At 30.8% G+C, this 22,998-nt stretch overlaps 1 protein-coding gene across 1 annotated transcript; it reads left to right on the top strand.

Annotated features, from left to right (window-relative positions):
• The first annotated feature begins 962 nt into the window (after positions 1-962).
• On the top strand, positions 963-9,709 carry LOC143046570 (uncharacterized). Its single transcript, XM_076219728.1, has 7 exons — positions 963-1,073; positions 2,772-2,897; positions 3,391-3,510; positions 4,332-4,451; positions 6,411-6,533; positions 7,775-7,850; positions 9,463-9,709. The coding sequence occupies exons 1-7, from the start codon at positions 1,004-1,006 to the stop codon at positions 9,707-9,709; spliced, it is 882 nt and encodes a 293-aa protein (XP_076075843.1). The 5' UTR covers positions 963-1,003.
• The last annotated feature ends 13,289 nt before the right edge of the window (positions 9,710-22,998 follow it).

Genomic DNA, 22,998 nt, shown 5'->3' on the forward strand with positions numbered 1-22,998 from the left:
AGAGCATTGATCATTGAGCATTGTGAAACCATTTCTTTAAGCATTCACAAATTTATACTGCGTTTCGTATTAAAATTTTCAACTTGTTGCCTTTTGTTGGCTGTTGTTCGTGTGTTTCTTTGTCAATTGTATTCTCCATTTTATTTATATTGTAGTCCTGTAGTGTTGAGTTGTCATCTTAATGTTATATTTCACATGGCTATAATAGGGGAGGTTTGGCATGCCACAAAACCAGGTTCAACCCGCCATTTTTTTCTTTAAAAATGTCCTGTACCAAGTCAGGAATATGGCCATTGTTATATTATAGTTCGTTTCTGTATGTGTTACATTTTAACGTTGCGTCGTTTGTTTTCTCTTATTTTTGAGTGTAAATTCACATTGCGATAAGACGTGTCACGGTACTTGTCTATCCCAAATTCATGTATTTGGTTTTGATGTTATATTTGTTATTCTCGTGGGATTTTGTCTGTTGCTTGGTCCGTTTCTGTGTGTGTTACATTGTAGTGTTGTGTCGTTGTTCTCCTCTTATATTTAATGCGTTTCCCTCAGTTTTAGTTTGTTACCCCGATTTTGTTTTTTGTCCATGGATTTATGAGTTTGAACATCGGTATACTACTGTTGCCTTTATTTACGATTACAATGTAAATTTCTTTTCAGATCGAAATAGTAATATATATATACTTTGGTAAACTTAGTGTTGTCTATTTACTCCCACTTAAGATTAAGGGGAATGCCCTAGTTTATAAGTTTATTTTCGATCTAGTAGTTTGAATGTCCTTCTGGCATATTTTGCCCCATCTTTGTTATCTTCAATCGTCCAATGTTTTTTTTAATTTGCTAATATATTAGGCCTGTATTTAAGGTTGTTGACTTTTAAACATTTTTTCTAAGTTTGACTTTTTTTTTTTCATTTCAGAGACACGTTTGCAAGTGTATTTATGATAACGAATTGAAGTCAGAATTTGTGAAGATTCCAGTATGCATCATTTGGGATTCAAATAAAATGGAAAACGTTGTTGATGAAGTTTATTCGTCATCGCGTCTTTCACTTCCAATCTTTAAATTTGAAACAGGTATACCAGTTTGTTTTTACTAAGCAATTTCTATAAGATTGAAGATTTGAATTCAGTACGGAAATAATCGTCTCACCATCAATCACTAGTTCAAACTTTATTTGCCTCAAAAATATTACAAATATACCACTAGTGTAGAATACGATGCTTGTCATTGCCTGCTTAAAGTCATGGTTTTTGACGTCTTTAGGTGTCAGACCAGCAATTCAAAATCACTGTCTTTTCAACCAAACTTTATTAAATTTTCACAGCTTTCTAAACATTCAATCCCATGCTAACTTCATAGAATCTAGGTATATCCTGAATTGTACGTGTATCACCGTCCTTTCAACATGCCGTTTTTCAAATAATTTTAATGTTTTGTAGTAAACGTTCTGACGGTAACTACTACTAAACATAACCCCTTGTTTTTTGTGAAAAGATACATGAATACTATGGAACGCATTAATCATCAATATTTTATTCAAATTCATGAACAAGTAAGGCTCAAAATAGTATCAACATAAATAATTCTCTTTTACAATCAGTTTCTGCAAATATATTGGTTAGTTTAATGAACAATGACATGCACAGAGCATTTTATTTTATGTCAGTGAAGGGCTATTTTTATACGTTCTAAATTGCAGTGGAAGAATTTGTGGTCTGACACTTAAAGAGACAAAGCTGTGTATTAGAAGTCTCTCGGTTTGCTATATTATTAATCCTTGTTCGAAGTCAATATGTAGTAAATACAACATAGCTTCGTTAATGTTACGAACGCCATCACGAGTTGGTTGACCGTTATGGAATAACCGTTTCACAGATGATATCGGATATGTTCCTTATGTCGTAACTGCAATACCCTTCCTTTTTCACGAATTTGACCTACCGAATAAGACTATTTACCGGATTTATATTAGCATAAGCAACATGACGGGTGCCACATGTGGATCATGTTCTGCTGACCCTCCCGGAGCACCTGAGATCATCCAAGTTTTTGTTTGGGTTCGTGTTGCATAGTATTTAGTTTTCTCTGTTGTGTCTTTTGAACTATTATTTGTCTGTTTGTCTTTTTATTTTTAACCATGGCATCCCTTTGGTATCTTTCGTACCTCTTTTATCATAGTGTGATTTATATTGCGATTTTCAAAGCTTAATTTGGAACTGACTGTACTGTATGATTTAAATACAATATTCTTGAAATTCAATTTCTAATTTCATGCATTAAAATTATTTTTAAATATCATATAATAATGTTAGAACATGTAGAATGTAAAGGAACACTAACACGAACATATGAACATTAACTAAAAATCTATGTAATTATCTTAAAGCTGCATGGAAAGTAAGATTGCAAATTATCAGTTAATATATTATTCATATTATTATAAGTCATCGCTGCATTATTTAATTTATTTAATTGTTCTCTGTATTCTGTCATATTTGTCATATATGTATATATGTATTATGCGAAAGCAATGTTGTTGCTAATGCAATAAAGATTCATTCATTCATTCATATGAAGTTCGCTTCAACGCCCGACACTGGTTCTACGTTAAAGCGCCCAACGTCAGAGTAAAAAAAAATCATAAAATAATATAATTTTTACATAAAACAGTCATAAACTTAGCTTAAACAAACATTATGAAATTGTATAGACTGACAACATACGTACAATTTAGAGATTACGATTATAGTATATTGCATACATTTTTTTAGACTTGTGGGCTAAAATTGTACAAAAGGAGGATGGTGAACGTGATAAACACCAATGCCTCGCCAAGACAAATGGTACGTTCACGACGAATAACTGCAACTCTAAAAAATCGTTTGTTTGTAAAGGAGGTAAGTATTTCGACAATTTTGATTAGACCTTTTTAGACACGCAGTTTAAAAATATTAAAAGACGTATGCAATAGATAATTGTTTGAATTTTCGACTCACAAGCTAGTATCATCACAGGCTTTATTCCGTCTCATAGCGGACGCGTCTATGTTTACATCTCAAATATTTGGTCTTGGTCAGTATTGTTCCTTTTTTAAACAATAAAACTGTAAAATTTTAATATATCAAAGTCAAATCTAAATCTCGTTTGCTTTTAACATTTGAGAGTTGCTAATTATTCAAGATGAATAATATTTTTGATTAGTGACAACATCTAAAAAGATGTCTATTCTCCAAACGCAACTGATCTCATTCATTGTAACTATTGAGAATATGATTATGCAAAATGACTTTTTGTAAAATGAAAATATGCTTGTCTGTTTTAGTATTTTCATCTCGTAAATAAATTTAAATCTTAATTTTGTGTGTTCATTAAAACCATGTTTCATTGTAGGATTATATGGATTCGGGACATGGTCAAATGCTATTTACAATTGTACTGTAACAGGGTCACTTTTGAAAAAAGAGAATGACGATTCGGACCATTGGCTAAAATACTTTAAGTATAAAGAAGGTAAGATACTGAGTAAATCCTTGCTATTTTTTACAACATTTTTTTCAACATAATAATCCGCATGTTTTGCATGTAAAGCAGCATAAATAATGTAACAGCACTAATATGCTGCTTTTTACCTTCCGTATAACACCACTGAGCATGTACGTGCTTAATCTGAAAAAAAAAGATAGTGTTGGAACTATTTTATAAATAACTTGAAAGCAGGTTATATTTTTGTCTCAATTGATATATGATGACCTTGGACAACTAGGATAATGCAATAACATTTTTATTTTTATTTAAATTTTAGACAATATGGCGATTTAGATAAGCGGCGAACACTGAATTTGTTGCACACCAGGGTTTATTTTCGGAATGTCAATCATTCGTTTCGTAAATTCCCAATATTACAGGCAACGTGTATTTGAAATTTAATTATTTATCGAACAATCTTTTATTACAAAAGACAATTCGCCATGTTGGTTCTCATATTTATTAGTTTATACAATGATTAACACAATGTGTTTTTGTCTAATTAAAAATCGTCAAATTTTATATCTGGAAAATACATGCACACAACTAAAACCCACAGGAATTTGAGAAGTTTTCGCAAAATCATTTGAATGAAAATAATTACAGTATGTCAGAGGCCTCACACCTGAGATATCCACCATTGCTAACGTTTTTCACATTGGAAAAGTTTCATGTGAAAGTAAAAGTATGTTCAAATGTGAACTAATTAAGTAAATGTAAAAGAAACACCTCTTTTTTATTTGCATAAGAATGTAGTTCAATGTGTAAAAATCGTTCTTTGGTTTTTAACTTTTGTTCTCATTTAGAAAAGGCAAATGAACAGTGTGTTGCGATCGTAAGGACCAATAATTCTCGATCACTGACCTACGAGTACAGATCTTGCTCAGAACGCTTGCCTGTGTTATGCGTTAACCAAAGCTATTCAAGTAAGTGTATGTATTTTATTCTCAAATGCCATCGAAACTGAAACTATCATTAAATCAGAGACAAGATATTCATCATAGTTAGCTACTATATAGTATTGTATCTCTAATTTTAAGAATATGTTCATGGAATAGTATTATGTTTAAATTAATGTTATTCTCTGGCACAATTATCAAGTATTAAAAAACGATCAATTCAGGATTATGTTTTCAGAAACGTGTTGTAATTAAAAAATACAAGAGACTCATTTAAACGTTAGTGATAGTCTATTTTGCTTTACAATAGACAAGATAATGGAAATTTCGCAGTTTATACTATAATTTATTCAATTTTAATTTTATTTTAATCCTGGTATCTATGCTGAGTTTGATAACTGTAATTGCAGTATTTTTAAAAATAAATCAGGATGACCTATAGTTGTTAATTTCTGTCTCATTTGGTCTCGTGTGGAGAGTTTTCTCAATGGCAATCATAACAAGTCTTTTTTTATAATTATCTTCAATCGGCTGTTGAAATGACAATAAATCGTAATGTTTTTATATTCAAAGCAACAAGGTTAATATTCCATTTTTAAGTGTTAATTTTAGACAAAAAAGGGTCTAAAGTCATCAATGACAAAGGTGAAAATCATCAATATCGAAGCTGAACTCTTCATAATCACCAGTAGCAGCGTGTTAAAATGAAAACACCAAAGACAAAACAGTTTAAAACCGTTTGCACGGTAACTACTTAAAAAGCCATGTTTGCAATCTACCAAGGCCAATATAATAAGGACAGCAATATGATTTTTGTAACCCAAATTTCGTCCTATTTCGTTCTAGATTGTGATAATCTATGATATATACTTACTATGAGCACCACGGCATTGCTTCTTGAAAAGTGGGTCTGATCACCATTCCGAAGCACCTGGTATTAATCCCTTATTTTGTTCTTGTTGTGCAGCTTTTAGATTCTAAAAAGTGTTTTGTGACAGTTTTGTCTGTTTTTTTACTAGCGGTTTGCTTGCCATAGAGATGTTAGTTTGTCAAAGCATAAACAGCAAATTACGACAACGACCGAATTTCAGGCTCCTGACTTGGGGCAGGCAAATACAGAATGTAATAGAGTTAAACATAATTGCAGGTGCCCATCCCTCGTCTGACATGGAAGAGTGATGTAAAAAGTAAAATCACAACAATACTGAACTCCGAGGAAAATTCTAAACGGAAAGTCCCTAATCAAATGGCAAAAACAAAGGATTAAACACATCAAACGAATGGACAACAACTGTCATATTCCTTACTTGGTACAGGCATTTTCAAATGTACAAAATGGTAGATTGAACCTGGTTTTATAGCGCTAAACCTTTCACTTTTATGACAGTCGCATCAAATTCCCTTATATTTACAATGATGCGTGAACAAAACAGCAGCAAAAATCACAAAAAATTCAAACTAAAACATAAAAGACACAAGGTATATAATTGCTTATATAATTGCTAATATAGACATCACGTTTCGTGTGGATAGTTATATAAATGGCAAATATACTACACCTTCTTAATCTTATAATACAGAGTTACAATGATATGATGCTAATTAAGAGAATTGTAATCCCTGATATATACAATAAAGTATGATTTAGTCAGTATCTGTGATTTACTACAGAGCTTTGATATATATTGTCAGACTTGTACATGTCTTGATGGAAAAGGTAACAGTTTTAAATTTGAAGGTCTTAAATTATAAATTACTTAATACATTCTTAATTTTAACCTCATTATTTTCTAATAAACGCGTTTGTGATAGGTTGTATTTCATAATATTATGATATTATCTCATTCTATAGCACAGCTTAAATCATTAAAGGAGAAAAAAAGACATTCAGAAACTGCGTTGAATGCCTTATATAAGAAAAGACCACATTGTTTGTAATCATGCTAGATGTATTTAACAATATGGACTCTTGTTATATGTTTTCAGGTCATATCAACACCCCAGAATTAAGGAATCAGGGGAGGGAGTTTCCTGCATCCCCAACAGAATTAGATTTCGAGAGAACAATATGGCCTACTCTAACAAACATGTCTGATGTAGAAAGACCTGGTATTTATATAATAGTTCTTGAAAAACTGGTCATTATAGTGATATATGGACTGCCCACAGGACAGTGGTATTGACTAAGATAGTGATAATGACTGAGCCGAAGACGAGGTCATTATCGCTGTCGCAGTCAATACCACTATCCTACCGGCAGTCCATGTATTACGATGATGACCAGTTTTTAAAGAACTATTATGTTTATTTCATTGAGAAACCATGTTTTGGAAAATTCATATAAATTCAAAATGCCTACAGCGAACTCGAGTAGTTGTACAATTTTTATGGCAAAGAGTGAAGACCAGTCGTAGTAATACAGCCATTCATTTTAGTGCAATTTTTCAGTATATAAATACTTAATCAAGTTATCTTAAATTTTATAATTAACGAAAACATATAATAAACAATTCAACAACTGAAATATAATATTAAAAACAGGAACATGTTTTATAAAAGGTACATCTCTTTAAACAGAGAAACCACGCCCCACCGGTCATTAACAGGTAAATCACGCCCAAACGGTCATTATCAGACGAAAACCACGCCCCAACGGTCATTATCAGACCGAAACCACGCCCCACCGCTCATTATCATGTAAAAGTTCGTTAACGACCGGTTTTCTGGTCCGTTTTTTTCTGTTAATGACCGATGGAATTTATTACTGTAGAATAATGAATGTCAGGTGACCCCTTTTAATCCAATAAGATAATCTTATTCTCAACCAATATGAAATAATATGCATTATAAATTTGTATTGAAACCATTATGCAATTTGTTGAATGCAACAATTAACTGAACATTTGGATCTACAACACATCAACGGGGAAAAGATTTGAACATTATAACAAAACATTGTTTAGTATTTATGTTATATCAATTAATACCTTTGTTAAATAATACAATGAGACAATAACAGTTATTGTTACAATTGTAAATGAAAAATACGTCATTAGCAAAGTTCTAGAAATTCGTGTATTATGGACTAACAAAACTCAGATGTCAGCTCTTTGAGCCTTTTTTTATATTGCAAAATGTATTGTACATATAACTGCATTGTAGCTACATTATATAGACAAGTTGCTGTTCAACACCGTTTTTATTTTCTATTGAACATTGGATACTAGCAAAAAATCAGAAATAAAATCGTGGATAAAAATATGTGCCTTAGATAATTGGGTTTTAAAATAGGAATACTACTCGGCTAAGCATATAAAAAAACATATGTCAATACCTTTATATTCAACTAGTTGTAGAAAAAATAGTCGTAGTGAATGTTGTTCTGTTTGGATTGTGCAGTCTATTTGTCGTTCTGATCATCTTCAGGTAAGTATATATATTTATGAGTTATAATGACAGCAAATAAATATTACTTTCTGTTAATAAAACATACTTTCTAACAGAAAAAGGAAACTGAAAATACTAAGGGGACATTCAAAATTCGAGTCCAAGATAAATTGAAAATGCCTAGACAAAAAGAAAAGACTACGAAAAGAAAGTGAAGTACACAAAACAATAGACATAAAAGGAAAGGATGAGCAAAATGCTAACCAACTAAAGACGCCTAGTTTGATTATAGAGTATTCATATTCACAAAGGTAACACAATAAATTCAATTTGAAGAGAGAATTTAAAACCATCTAAATAAACGGATAAATGATACTAAAACTTTGACGTACATCATAACATATACTAATGTTTGTACATTTACTGTTTTTCATTTTAGCGCCAATAATGATTAATCGTTTGATACGTGCAATTTGTTTACCTTGTATTGTATTTTGCTATACATTAGTTTATATAATTCTAAAACACGTATTTGAAGTAAACATGAAACTGGTAACTATTTTTAAAGTTGTGTTTTCAAACCTTTTTTTAAGATATTTTGATGTAAGCGCTATACTTAGACTCAGACAAATAAACGGCAAATTGAAATGAAAAAAGATAGACAAGCAACAATACCATATGTTAAGTGGTAGCTCTACATCAATCCGAGTATTAAAATACGGATATAGAAACAATAGAACAACACAAGCATTTCAAAAGGAAGAACATTTAAACAACACTTTTAGATAAACAAAACAAATAAATTTTAGGTAAAAACTAATTTGTTTGCATTTCTTGACATAGACAATAACTATCTTTAGTTGGATGGTACGTATTACTTTTTATTTCACTGCAACCACTTCATACTACCAACCCTTCATCGAAACAATTTGTTGAAATGTTTTATATCTTTTATTGGAGATAAATTCAACCAGAAATTTGGTTAACTATTTGAGCAATTGCTATTGTGATAGGTCTAATCCTACTGAACAAGCACAGTAAATAAGCAAAATTGATCAGCAAAGAACGACCTACTAATAAGTCTACTCGCCGAAATCGCCAATCACTCCTTCAGAGTTTATGCTTTTAAATAACAAATAACAAAGTTTACCCCTTTTAAGTGTTCTGCCTCTTTCTTTAAAAAGTATTAAAGATAGACCACCACTTAAAATGAAATGATAAAAATAGAAATTTAGTCAACATTGCCGAAATGGTCGACTCTTTAAAAATCCAACTCTTTAATTGCGAGTTTACGAATATTTTGGGTTATATCTTTTATCTTGATAACTATAGATAGACACTTTAAATGGCGAAAAAAATCACCAAGAGACGGTCTATATAGATAAGTCAAAGTTTATATAGAAAACAAAATGATCAGTAATACAATATTAAGAAGAAACACAACAATGTTTGAAAGATTCCATAGTTGAAGATGCACACATACCTAAGTGAGCGATATTCTTTGAAATTCTCGTTATATCACATGTATCATGCCACTACATTTTATAAACACTAAAAATTGCATTATATTTGTCGTTACCAATTTAACTGTTCCAACTTTAAACTAAGCACTAACAAACATATTCTGTTTTCTTTATTGATTCAATTTTAGAAAGCGCTTAGCTTTACAAGTGTGTCCAAAAGCCAACCAGAAATTAAGAAGGAATAACATCAACACAAAACCGGTGGTACAAAGAGATGGAAATAATGAAACAAATAAGGAAAAATGTCAAAATGAAAACAATATGGATCGTGACAACTATGTTGAGCCTTGGGAAATGCGTCAAAATATCGTTCATATGGATGAACCTTGCTCACAGGACAGCATTGATGTTGAAACGGAGGAAACGGAAACTTGAACTGTATAAATGTATACATGTATATAATATATAAATGCAGACAATTATGTTTTATATCTATAATTATCATAATTATAACCTTTACTAAAAAAAATTGGACAAGTTCAGTAACTAAAATAATAAAGATTACCTCCTTTTCTTTTTCGATTATTCCTTTTAATTAGTCACTGGTATCTTAAGAACCGTCAAGAAGTACGAATGGAATGGACAATTGTGAATGACAAGAGCATAAAACGTTTGTGGCTATTTAACCCAACTTACATTATACCGCTTAATATAGTTAAGTCAATTTTAATCTAATGATATTGCAACCTTACTCATAGTGCTTGTGAAATAATATACTTAGTAACTTTAAAAATATATTATATAGCTACTCATTATATTATTGTATTATAACTTAATAAAAATAAATAGTGCATGGGTGAATACACATGCTTTCATTTGGGTGTGGTGAATTACAATAAAGACCCCCAAATGATAAAGATGTATTTATTAGTATCTAGTTATGATCAGGTAAATGATTTATATTTCAAATTCGTTATCAAAAATTTAGAAATTCGGTTTACACTTACCATATACTTGTTCTGTCAAACTCGTCATATATAAGATTTATTAAGAAAAACGGCAATACCTGTAATATATGATTCAAGATTATTATTGTGCAATTACTTTGACCAAAACATTTTTTTCTGATAATGTCATATAACAAGTCAGGAGTTGTTATAAAATATGTATGTACATTGTATTTTGGAATTTGCATATATGCGGGTAGTTTGGCTAGGCTTAAAACTAGTTTCAACTCACCAATTTTTTTCTTTTAAATGATTTGTGCCAAGTCAGGAATGTTGCAGTCGTTACCATATAGTCCGTGATTATGTATTTTTGCGTTTGTTTAGTTGCAGTTCAGTGTTTGTGATATTCCGTTGTTTTCCTTTATAGTTGACGTGGTTCCCTCTGTTTCAGGTTGTGATCCGGAATTGTTTTCGCTTAATCTTATTTCAACTATTGAACATCGGTATTCTATTTCTGCCTTTAGTCACAAGGAACTGAACTGTTTTGCTTCAAATAATGTATTATTTTTGAATATATTTTTTGTAGACTGTATATATATAAAAGAAGATGTGGTATGATTGCCAATGAGACAACTATCCACAAACGACCAAAATGACACAGACATTAACAACTATAGGTCACCGTACGGCCTTCAACAATGAGCAAAGCCCATACCGCATAGTCAGCTGTAAAAGGCCTCGATAAGACAATGTAAAACAATTCAAACGAGAAAATGGTCTATGTCCGTTGAATGAAATGTAAGATACACGATGGATGATTTAATATTAATGATCACAGCAGCAATACATTTTCTTGTAAATGTTTCAACCATTTTTATCATTGCAATGTTTGTACAAAAGTCAGGTTAATGGAGAATATCCTATGGTTAACAATACGGCATACATACATAGATAGTCTATGTATTAAAGGGAAAATTACAAGTATTGCAATTGCATTTAAGATTTGTACCTTTTTAAATTTTGACTATACAGTTTTCCATAATTCTAATTTTTCAAACTCAAATTACTCACTTAATGAAAATCATTTCTAGTGAAACAGACTTGTTCAACGATTATGATATTACTTAATTACAGTCTTGTCAACGTCGTTTATTTGAAAACTCTAGCCCAGTATTCAATTCTATTGTCATTTGTATAAAGGAGTAGTGCGGTAAGGGCCGATTTTGGCCTCAAATTCAGGTTCATCTGAAGAACGACTTTTGACAATTTTTACATAAAAAGTCTACCTCAGATGGTTTTTGTCAAAAATGTTCAAAAGTGGCCGCATCCGTGTTCATTCTCAATCATGATATATATTACGATAATCATCATTTACAAATTACATTTAGTTATTTAGAATAAACACAAATGCTGAAACGTCTCTAAATCATTTTTTTTAAATTTAATATAGGATTTCGCTATATTTTTCTATAAATGAACTTTATCTTATACTTAATAGAAAAATTAAATGAAAAAATGTGGTCACCGTTCATTAACGCTCACAGTCTGCCTTCGAAAGAAGCATACATTTTTGTTCAGTCCTTTTTTTTCTGTTGAAGTAATAGGAGAAATAGCAGTAATATCGAAATAGAAAAAGAACTAAATTACAGAAATCGCTTAAATTTTACAACTTTTTAGTTTATTTACAGCTTATTCGAAAACAACAATAAAAAATATAGGTCACCGAAGAGTTAAAATCGATATTTCAATTTTAATGCAAAAAATGGCATTTTTGCACCAAAGGGAGATAATTTGGAGTTTTTTCAATGATATCTACATTTTAAAAGGTACCTGGAGCCAACATGAATCGATTTTTTGGAATGATTTTTATACTATATGATAAAGTAACAACTACTAAAGGTGATTAATAAAACTTGTAATGAAAAATAAATGTTCAATTTTTTTTCTGAAAATCTTATACCCGCCAGACTCCTTCAGCCGGAAAACGTCTAAAATTTAACTCAATGCTAAAATTGTGAAGATTTCACTAATTTAACATGACTTATGGATGCTAGTGCTCGATACATGTGAATTGTATTGTCAAAAAACAGCCGATGTTTATGTAAAATAAGTATTCTACAATTAATAGATAACAGTGTAAACCACATTTAAACAATTTGTAAATAAAGGCAACAGTAGTATACCGCTGTTCGAAATTCAGAAATCGATTGCAAAAAAAATCCGAATCCGGGTTACAAACTAAAACTGAGGGAAACGCATCAAATGTAAGAGGGAAACTACGACACACCAGAAACACAACAATAAATGTAACACACACAGAAATGAACTATAATATAACAATGGCCATTTTTCTCACTTGGTACAGGACATTTTAAGACAAAAATGGTGGGTTGAACCTGGTTTTGTGGCATGCCAAACCTCCCGCTTTAATGTCAATGTTAAATATAACATTACAATGACAACATTTAATATAAAACTGCTATATTTTGGGACCAAAAGGGGTCTTATTGGCAACTCCTTTACTGTTTGATAAACTCCCAGGCACATATTACCTTAGCCGTATTTAGCACAACGCTTGGGTTGCTCAATGATCTTCACCTTTTACATGTTCGGCTTTCCAACTGTTTTGAACTGAGCGTCACTGATGCGTCTTATGTAGATGAAACGCGCGTCTGGCGAATCAAATTATAATCCTCGTACCTTTGATAACTATTTAAACCAATGTTGCAAAATATTTAAAATATTTAGATAACTTAACAAATGAACAAGAATTTACATCAAGTCTTCAAAATTTACTAATACGCATGCATGACATACCAAATTGCATATAGATGACATTTCATACCCGTACATCATTAATGAAAAAAAATATTTGAGAAAACTAGATATGTTTGGTTTTTTTTTTTTGCAAATGGAGGACGAAAATAACCGTCAATTGATTGTTACATAACCTACACATATAAATGTACAAAGAACAAAATGTAGTTAATACAGCTGTCCATAAGTCATGCGTGTTTTTTTTAGATAAATAACATATTTTAAGATATTTTGTTTTGTTAACTTACTGGTTCCAAGTAATGGTTTGACATAACTTGGGACTATTACCAGTAAAGATACACATGGATAGCGGTGAAATTTGTGGACGAAGCAAAGTGAAAAGATTAAACCTTTAAACTCTCAGAAGTTCGAGGCATATAAATGTTGAAAACACAGCACAACATTCTGACCTTTGAAATACAAATAGTAGTGCATATGAGCGTCCCATTCTGGGATTATTTTTTTCCGAAAAAGTGGTACGATTTAAGTCTTAAAGGAATTCCTGGTGGAACTTGCATTGTCTGTGTTTTACAGAAGTGCAACATATACATAATTTGAAATAACAAAAACAAATATGCTACAAAATCAATTTCCTCGTTACTACGATGAAAATACGTCTTTTTTATATAACCAACTTTTAAACGTTTGTATTATGGTTATGGTTTTTATATATTTTTGATTAATCAAATGTTGTTTTTTTTCTATTCAAAGTGTGAAGAAAATTAACAAAGGTGAAAATAAATGAAGAGAAATAACTAGATTTGATTATACAAGCATTGTTCAAAACAAAATATATCCAATTAAAAAACCTAATTGTGTCAAATAACTTAAAGTTAACTTGTAACCTGCCAACATCTAAATTATATCGTGTCAAAACTCATTTATTGGCTGCTTTATTGTTAGGCTATTTTCAATCTCAGTGTTTTGCAGAAAAGGCGTATTTCGAATGCAGGTGACTGGAGACTTTGAACAAGCTTATTTTTTAAGTTATATTGGTTCATCCCAATTTAGATTATTATCACAGCAACTTCATGGAAACATATTACAGTTAATGTTAGCCTAGTTTCACAGTATTTGAAGTCAATTTCCAACTTTCATTAGTTCTGATTGGTCATATAGTTTATTCAAAAGAAATATATGGAAAATCTCCATAAAAATGTTGTCAGTACAATTTTATCTATCATGTCAATAAAAATAAAAGGATTTGTATGTCATTTTAACAATAGTTAAAACACTTTAAACACTTCACACAACAAACTCAATTTGCAAGCATTTGAAATTAAAGTGGATACTTGTACGGTCTCCAATAATACTTTAAACAGGTGATTTTATTCGCCAAATCCAGCATATTTCTAAATATGTATTGTCTGTATGTATTAAATTGAAACAAAAACAGTCTCTTGAAATAAGCACCATTGAATAACTTACGATTAAGTACTTCCATTATGTGTTCCTGATACAAGCATTTCAAAACGGAACATAAAAAAATCTATTGGATCGAGTATGCTAAATTACAAGCATCATTGACATATATAATTCTAAATAATAAAACTAGAAAATAATTATATATATCCTCTGTTTTTCTATAGGACATAAATTCATTTTTGATGATATTCATGATAACTGTAGAAATGTTGCGTTTAGTATTAACGTTTATTTTACTTTTAAAAACTTATCTCGGGACTGCGAATTATGTGTTAAATATATCTGAAGGTAGGCCTATTTTATGTTATTATATACACACAATAAATGTGTACACTAAATACGTCAATCTTTGTATTTGTATACGCTTTTTTTGTCTTTTCTTAAAGGTGTACTGAATTGTAAAGTGTATGTATCCTGCTCCCAATAACCCGATAGTAAGAACTTTTTTTTCAAGTTTATACTCATATGCCCATAGTGCATGAATTTGAATGTTATATTAGTCTATGGGTTGCTATCGCGTTAAGGTATAACATGTTCATACATTCATGGAATGAAAAAATGTTTCTAAGTGGATTTACAATTACTGTACTTTTGGAACATCAGATGCCACCATCGGTGCTAGTTTGGATCCGTGTTGATCTGACTTTTGGTGTTGTTTATTTAGGTGTAGGGACTTGTTTGTCTTCTTTTTTTTTGCTATGACGATGACAGTTTCTCCTCGACATATTCTTTATGAATGTCACCTCTTGTATTATCATCCTTTTTCGCAATATTGAAGTAAAATAATCAAATATTTGATAACTATAAAAATCATATCTAGTTCCAAAATTTACGTTATCGTATATCGCACATGTATCAAATCTTCAAAGCTTATTAATATTGATAAGTGTAAACAGTGATATATTATAATCTTTTTTTTTAAATTTCACACAACAGTTACATGGAAGGATGCACAGAAAATCTGCAACATTCCATCTGTAGACGACATCATAGACCTGAATAGAGAGGATACTGAATTGCCTAAAACATTCACTGCATGGACGTCGTCAAGGAATCGTACATCAGATTGGACATTTTTTTATGGTAATATGACGTACAGGCATTAATAGAACGTGAGAATACATAAAAACAAATATGTTACAGATCACAAATTGTAACAAAAGAGAAAACTAAAGAGAAGGATTATTTGTAAGCATGTTTTTTTTTTCGGTCAAAAATAAGCAATTTATATAAATATATACTGTGTGTCAAAACTAACTTGAGATGTATTTATTTTTGCGCAATTTCTGACGGAATTGGTCTATTAAAAAAGAATTTGTATTTGTACATTTACTGAAATCGAACTTTTGTCTATATTTTTGATTGTCGTATCATTTAATCCATGCACAAACGTCTGCATTTAGTAAATGAAACAACAAATACACATAATGTGATCCGATTTAAATCAAAATGTCTAATCGATACAAATTATGTTTTGTGGCTTTTTATCAAGAAGTTCATTTCATTGTGTTAGAAAACTATTATTCAAGATTTCATGGAACGCTATCTGAGTGTATGAAATTAAGGCATCTCTTCCATGTTTAGATATTGTGCAAGTGAAATTTTGACACGATTCGCTGAGAGTTATCAAATCAAATACAAATTTTAAAAACAATCCCATGCAACATTTGACATGTTCAATAAAAAATGATATGTTCATGTATGATTTTTGTGACAAAACTCAAAACTTTATACAGGAATTATTTAAATTATGTACAGTTATATGGCTACTGATGAAGACTTTTTGTACAGAATTGTTTGTATAAATGTATGTTTCTTTGTATATGTCTTTTCGGTGTTTTTTGGGTTGCTATACCCTATACTTCACATCATATTTAGTATTTATATTATTGCATATCAGCAAGCATATCTATTCATAATGTCAACGTACTTATGTGTGTCTTTATTATTTAAGGTTGCCTAGACGTATCAATCATGATGGTAAAAAGGGGTACAATAAAGAAAACATTAAACGAATATTTTCCGAAGAGTATCTACGCCATAAATTCCGACAGCGTATTCAAATGTGCATATTTTTGTACAATACAAAGCGATTTCTTTACATTTTTTGTAAGTATACTGTTTTAATATTTAACACACTAGACTTTGTTAAGAATAACATAAAGATAAATATTTTAACGCCGTAAAGTGAAAAAAAAAGTCAAATAAATTACAATATTATGTCATTATTATAGTCCTAACGAAACAGGTGTATGTTATTTTCTATTTAAACACAAATTGTTGTGTAACTATGGCAATTATGATTTTGAATTGTATCCTTTATTTGTATTATGAATGTAATATATATGTTTATTTGCAAATAAGTACTTAACACAACCGCCTGTTGAATAACATTGTTTTACCAATCGTCATGAATAAGAAACTTTTGTTAATATCAAAATCACGTCATTCTTACTTTGAGACATTTCTTGTTTGAGAGGCGTCATTATTATTATATAATATAATAAATTTAATAATAATAATAATTTATTTAAAGAGGATAAAATCAGTTAGTACAATACAAATATCCCCTGATGCCCTCTGAATAATTCAAAATATAACAATAATATAATAAATACATACATACAACTTTATGCAAAACAAATGTCGAAAAACATACAGAATTGGTACATGAACATACTTTGTTAATTTCAGACATACAAGACTAATATATAGATATTAAAAATATTTGATAATTACATTTTTAGTTTAGAAACAAGAAATTATAATAACTTTTTTGAACTGTTATATTGTGCCTTTCTGTTTGATTTCTACAGGAATAATTTTCAAAAGAACTGTGCACTGTAATATTCAATTGTTTTTTTTTTCTACATAACATTTGTTCTCTGACGTGGTATGAAAAGAAAGTTAATATTATAAGACAGAAGGATTACCATGTCAAGGTTCATTTGCTCCACCGAACGGAATTTCCACAGTGACTAGAATCTTTCTTACTCACAATCTCATAATATCTGTTCCTGTTTGAATAAATATTTTATACCATTTATCCCGTTCAGAACAGACTGTAATAATTATGCCAGTGGAAATAGTATTCCAGAATATTTTTTTTTCCATTTTGAACTTCTATTTCCTAACAACCCTCTAATGACAATTTGGTGTATTAATAACATACAGTACACCATCAAAAACTCTTACAGCAAAAGTGAAAAGCAAAATATGGTTGACAGATCAGTGAATATGGCTTAAATCATAAATCGACTCATTAGTTATTACTCTTCAATAAGGAATTTGGTCCATTTTTGCTGTTTCAATATAAAAAAAACAAAACAGAAAGAGATCATTTTTAAACTCTGAACATGATCACATTGACAATAAATTCAAAGTAATATAAACCAAGTGGCCAAAAAAATCGTGTTTACTCCATATTGAGATATTGCCTTACAATGCAGAACTGTAACTATTTGGTTTTCTTTTCAACTAAAACTTAAAAGTATATTATGGAATAACTTAAAGTAGATTTTGGAATAACCGTTTCACAGATTATATCGGATATGTTCCTTATGTTGTAACATCAATCCACTCCCTTTTTCACCAGGAATGTGACCTACCGAATTAGACTATTTACCGGGTCTGTAAAAACATGAGCAACACGACGGGTGCCACATGTTGAGCAGAATCTGATGACCTTTCCGGTGCACCTGAGATCATCCACAGTTTTTGGTGGTCTTCGTGTTGCTTAGCTTTTAGTTATCTTTGTTGTTTATTTTGTACTATTATTTGTCTTTTTGTCTTTTTAAGACATGGCGTTGTCAGTTTATGTCCGATCTATGAGTTTGACTGTCACTCTGGTATCCTTCGCCCTTTCATTTTTAAGTGAAACAGAAAAAATTCTATGAACTAAATTGACTAGAATGATTAGTTAACTTCTTTAAGAAAGGATGTTATTGCCGTTCATTAAAATTTTTCCGATACTAAAATGTTCTTGTTGCATTCTGTACATTTAATGAAAAATGCTATGTATGCAATAAAGGATACTTTGAGCCTCTTGTTCACTTTATTTATTACTTGGTATATGGTTTTATCAATACAAAACCGGCATATTTTAATATAATGTCTTTTGAAATTTATTTCTTAGTGGATATTTGACTATTTTATGTATTTATCTATTTTAGTAATGTGCAACTCAAATACTTGTATTCTGCATTGTCAATTTAGAAAAACGTCTGTAAGTGCATTCATAACTACGAGTTAAAGTCATATATAGAGAAGATGCCAGTTTGTATTGTTTGGCAACCAGCGGTAAAAGGAAATGTAGATCAAACTTATTCGACATCGAGGTATACGCTTCCAATTTTCAGATTTAAAAAAGGTATGCCATACTTTATTAATTAAAAGACAATACTCAATTGAAATACACACCACGTTTCCAGTTCAAAATCGCTGGAATCTAACATGAAGTTGTGCAAAAACACACTTATCATATATGGTTTTCCAATCAACGCCTTACTGGTGACTTGTCTAAATTAATCTAATCCTGTTAAATTATAGACGTGTTTTTAAAATAAGATAAAAGGACGAAAGATACCAGAGGGTCATTCAAAATCATAGATCGAAATTAAACTGACAACGCCAAGAAAAATAAGATATTATCAAGTGACTTTCATTCGTTTATTAGTAATCCTCTTATCTTCTACTAAACTATTCATACAAATCAACATAACATAAGTAGGATGAATAAGTTGTTATTATTTATAATTCAACGGTAAAAAGTAAAATCCCAAAAATACTGACTTCCAAGGAAAATTTAAAACGAAAAGCCCCAAATCAAATTGCAAAATCAAAGACACAAACACACCAAACGACTAGATAACAACTGACATATTCCTGACTTGGTACAGGCATTTTCTTATGTAACAAATGTTGGATTGAACTTGGTTTTATATGTATGTAGCTGAACTTCTCACCTGTATGACATTCACATCAACTTCTATTATATTGACAACAATGCATGAACAAAACAAACAGACATAAAAGGTAAAAAATGTCAAAAATAGGAGTACAAACAAACAAATATTTAACAAAGAAGCAAAAAAAGGCATATCAATTTTAAATACCTCATTCATTGCTTTTTTCTATGTTAAATCAACCCATGAAGGATTAGTTAGGTTAACATTAACTGTAACGTAGAATCGTGCAATTGACGTACATAAATTGTTCACTATGTAAATGTTACACAGGTAGAAATAAAATAATGTTGTCGTTTAAAATATGAACAGAATATAGTATATAGTTATTTTAGGTATATCCTCTGCAGATTCTACGGAAGAAGTTTCCCCTGCCCTTGTGGCCGCTTTTCTGTATGCTTATTGTGAATTTCTTCTAAAGTAAAAGCCGAGAAAATGTATCAAAGGAACAGAAAAATGGCATATAGACAAATGACAAAGCAAATATGAAAGACAAGAATACAAAAATTCAAATCGAAAAAAATAACACAATTGAGGAGGAGTATGAGTACAGAGCCACGTGATATGTATCAAAGAAACACAAATAGTCATTTAGACAAAGCTTATTAGCAAAAACAATAGCTTATCGATATCCATACGATAGATATAAGAAGATGTAGTATGAGTGTCAATGAGACAACTCTCCATTCAAGTCACATTTTGTAATAGAAAACCATTATAGGTCAAAGTACAGTCTTCAACAGTACATTTTACAATATTTTTCTTATGCATTTCTGAAGTAATCATCATTAGGAAACACATACTAGTATGCTTCTTCTTTTATATTGGCTTGCGTGGTGATGACAAATGTGCATGAAATGTCGAAAGAGTGCGAACTATGTGTTTAAAAATAAATTAAGATACGTTTAATATCATTTATTTGAATCAAATGTCTTGGAACACAGAAAGGCACACATAGCCTTGAAACTAATAAAGAAGTCAAGTAGCAATTTATCCTGCAATTGGGTGTCCTACTATACAGATACAGCCCTACAGATATCGCTATGCTGTATCTGTATACTATACAGATATCGCTTTAAAGCTCCGCCCACTGCCGGAATGAGTATTGTTTGAACCTGTGTGACTTCAGAATGTGTATTCCAGTTGCATTCCAATGACGATGACAATGAATTGTCGATTTCAAAACTTGAATGTGTATGATTGTGTTACAAAATCAACCATGTCAATTTCAGCATGCATGTTTAGTGAATGTCAAGTCTGAAGCGTAGGACAACTCGTACACTTCTGTTTCAAATTTGACATGGTTTGTTATTTGTTTTTACTGTTGAAATTATTTGTTATGTTAAAATAGATAATTATTCACCTTGAGCGATGTATAATTGTTGACCTTTCGAGATTCTTTTTTGCGAACCCGTCTTCAGCGTAATGTGTGATTTTGCGGATTTTACTACGCGGGACTCAAGGGATTACAAATCGAAAATAAATGCTAAATATGTTAGTTTTTGTGTCTTTCAAAACACAAACAATATACAGAACTAATTGCAGGATAAAGACAATACCTGTTTAGTGTCTTTAAATATCAGCTGTATTTGTACTCGGCTCGAAACAGGTGTAGTAGCCCGCTAAAAGCTCGCATACACCTTGTTTCCTAGCCTCGTACAAATACAGCTGATATTTAAAGACACTAAACAGTTATTGTCTATGTATACTAATTGTAGGGCCTATGTTATAAAATTGCCTTTGAATACCAACAATGTCATGAACATTGTTTAGACTTGTAATGTGTAAATAATTGTAAAAAGTTTTAATGTTAGTTACGTAAGCGCATTGCTGTTTGCTATATCCTGTGGGTTCTTTCGTTGAAGGATATGTTTGCGGTTGTTCTGCTGTTTGCGTGTTGTATCGACTATTATATTATTTGTTTGTGCGTTTCTCTATAATGAATCTTATTGTGTGTGGTTGTGCTGTTCTCTGGTACGTAGTATTACCATTTTATAGATATTTTTCAATATAATCATAAAGCGGGAGGTTTTGCTTGCAACTACATCTGGTTCAACCAACCATTTTCAGCACCTTTTTTTAGTTGATGTGTTTCCTTCAATTTTTGTTTATACCCCGGATTTCTGAATCGATTTATGATTTTGAAAACCGGTATACTACAATTGCCTTTATTTATATATGATACTTTTAACTACGGTCAGAGTTCAGGAAAAGGTGCATACATTGATATTTCGGAATGAAATAGTTAAGTTCTTCACAGTCCATATTTCAAGGAAGAACTTAATTTTCAATATTATTTTTTTTATTTGCAAAATGAAAAATATAATAACTTCTCGCTGGAAAATTCCTTATCCCTGCATGACGTTTGTGCTAAATTACGATTACCAACACTTTTACTCAAAGAACTCCGAATTTAAGTTAATACATAAGTAAGACACGATGCACTTTTGAATTGTAATATATGGCATATGTTTCAAGACTTTAGGAGTAAAATGATACACAAAGGTGACAGAGAACCTGATAAACATCATTGTCTTTCCAAACAAAATGGTACATTAATGACAAATGACTGCAACTCTCGAAAGATGTTTTGTTGTAAAGGAGGCAAGTATTTCAGCACAATGTTTATCAATACTTTTTGAGAAATATTTTTAAAATATAAACTTACTTGAACATGTACCATACATATTCACTTACATTTTTGACAACATTTATTTAGTACTTTATCTGTGGGTTTCTTTGTACATGTTTAAAGTATACAATCACATTTGATTGCCAGCTTTTTTGTTAAGCTAAAAAAAACACACAATAACCTTTCTTACAATTTATTAAAAAACTACTTTTATTGAATAAAAACAAGTGTTTATTAGTTTAATTACCTTTAACATTCATGTTTCATATTATATAAACTACTAATATACGGTTTTCCATATATATATATTCCCAATAACAACCATTCTAATACGTAGCAAGTTAATACTCTAGAGAAGTTAATTGTCTTTGCATCCAAAGATAACTATATTGTAGAATATATAAGACAAGCCACATGGAGTAGAGCTATAAATGCATGTTTACGCTATAACGAATCTCTTTCGAAAAACGAAGATGATTTTGGATATAAGTGGGATTATTGGCTACCGTACTTCAGATACGAAGAAGGTAAGTTATGGATTATACATTTTGTACCTTATTCAATACAACGTCAGAACTTAAGACACATCGACAGAGGCCCTATATCATAATTCTTAGAACAGAGCCAGTGGGTATATGAATACATGCATATATATATATATATATATATACAACTCGTCTAAACATCAACCCAACAATGTTAGATCTGTAAATTTGCTTTCGCAAATTTTTGGTTCTTCCCTCGCCGGGATTCGAACCCATGCTTCTGTGATATCGTGACACCAAATCGCCTGCACTGTAGCCGTCCCGCTAGACCACAAGACCACCTGGGCTCTCATAAAAAGAGCTTTCGCTGGCAGTGTGTTACCTTTCCTCGTCAGTTTTAATCTAGCGGCGTACTACAGTACATGATATATATGGCATGAAGATGTTATTGTTA

The sequence above is a fragment of the Mytilus galloprovincialis genome, chromosome 9, assembly GCF_965363235.1.
Source record: "Mytilus galloprovincialis chromosome 9, xbMytGall1.hap1.1, whole genome shotgun sequence".
Taxonomy (NCBI): domain Eukaryota; kingdom Metazoa; phylum Mollusca; class Bivalvia; order Mytilida; family Mytilidae; genus Mytilus; species Mytilus galloprovincialis.

Coding starts and splice junctions, on each gene's coding strand:
- LOC143046570 (XM_076219728.1), top strand. CDS start 1,004: ATGGAAAACGTTGTTGATGAAGTTTATTCGTCATCGCGTCTTTCACTT. Junction 6,534..7,774: donor GTCTGATGTAGAAAGACCTG/GTATTTATATAA, acceptor ATATTCAACTAG/TTGTAGAAAAAATAGTCGTA. Junction 7,851..9,462: donor GTCGTTCTGATCATCTTCAG/GTAAGTATATAT, acceptor ATTCAATTTTAG/AAAGCGCTTAGCTTTACAAG.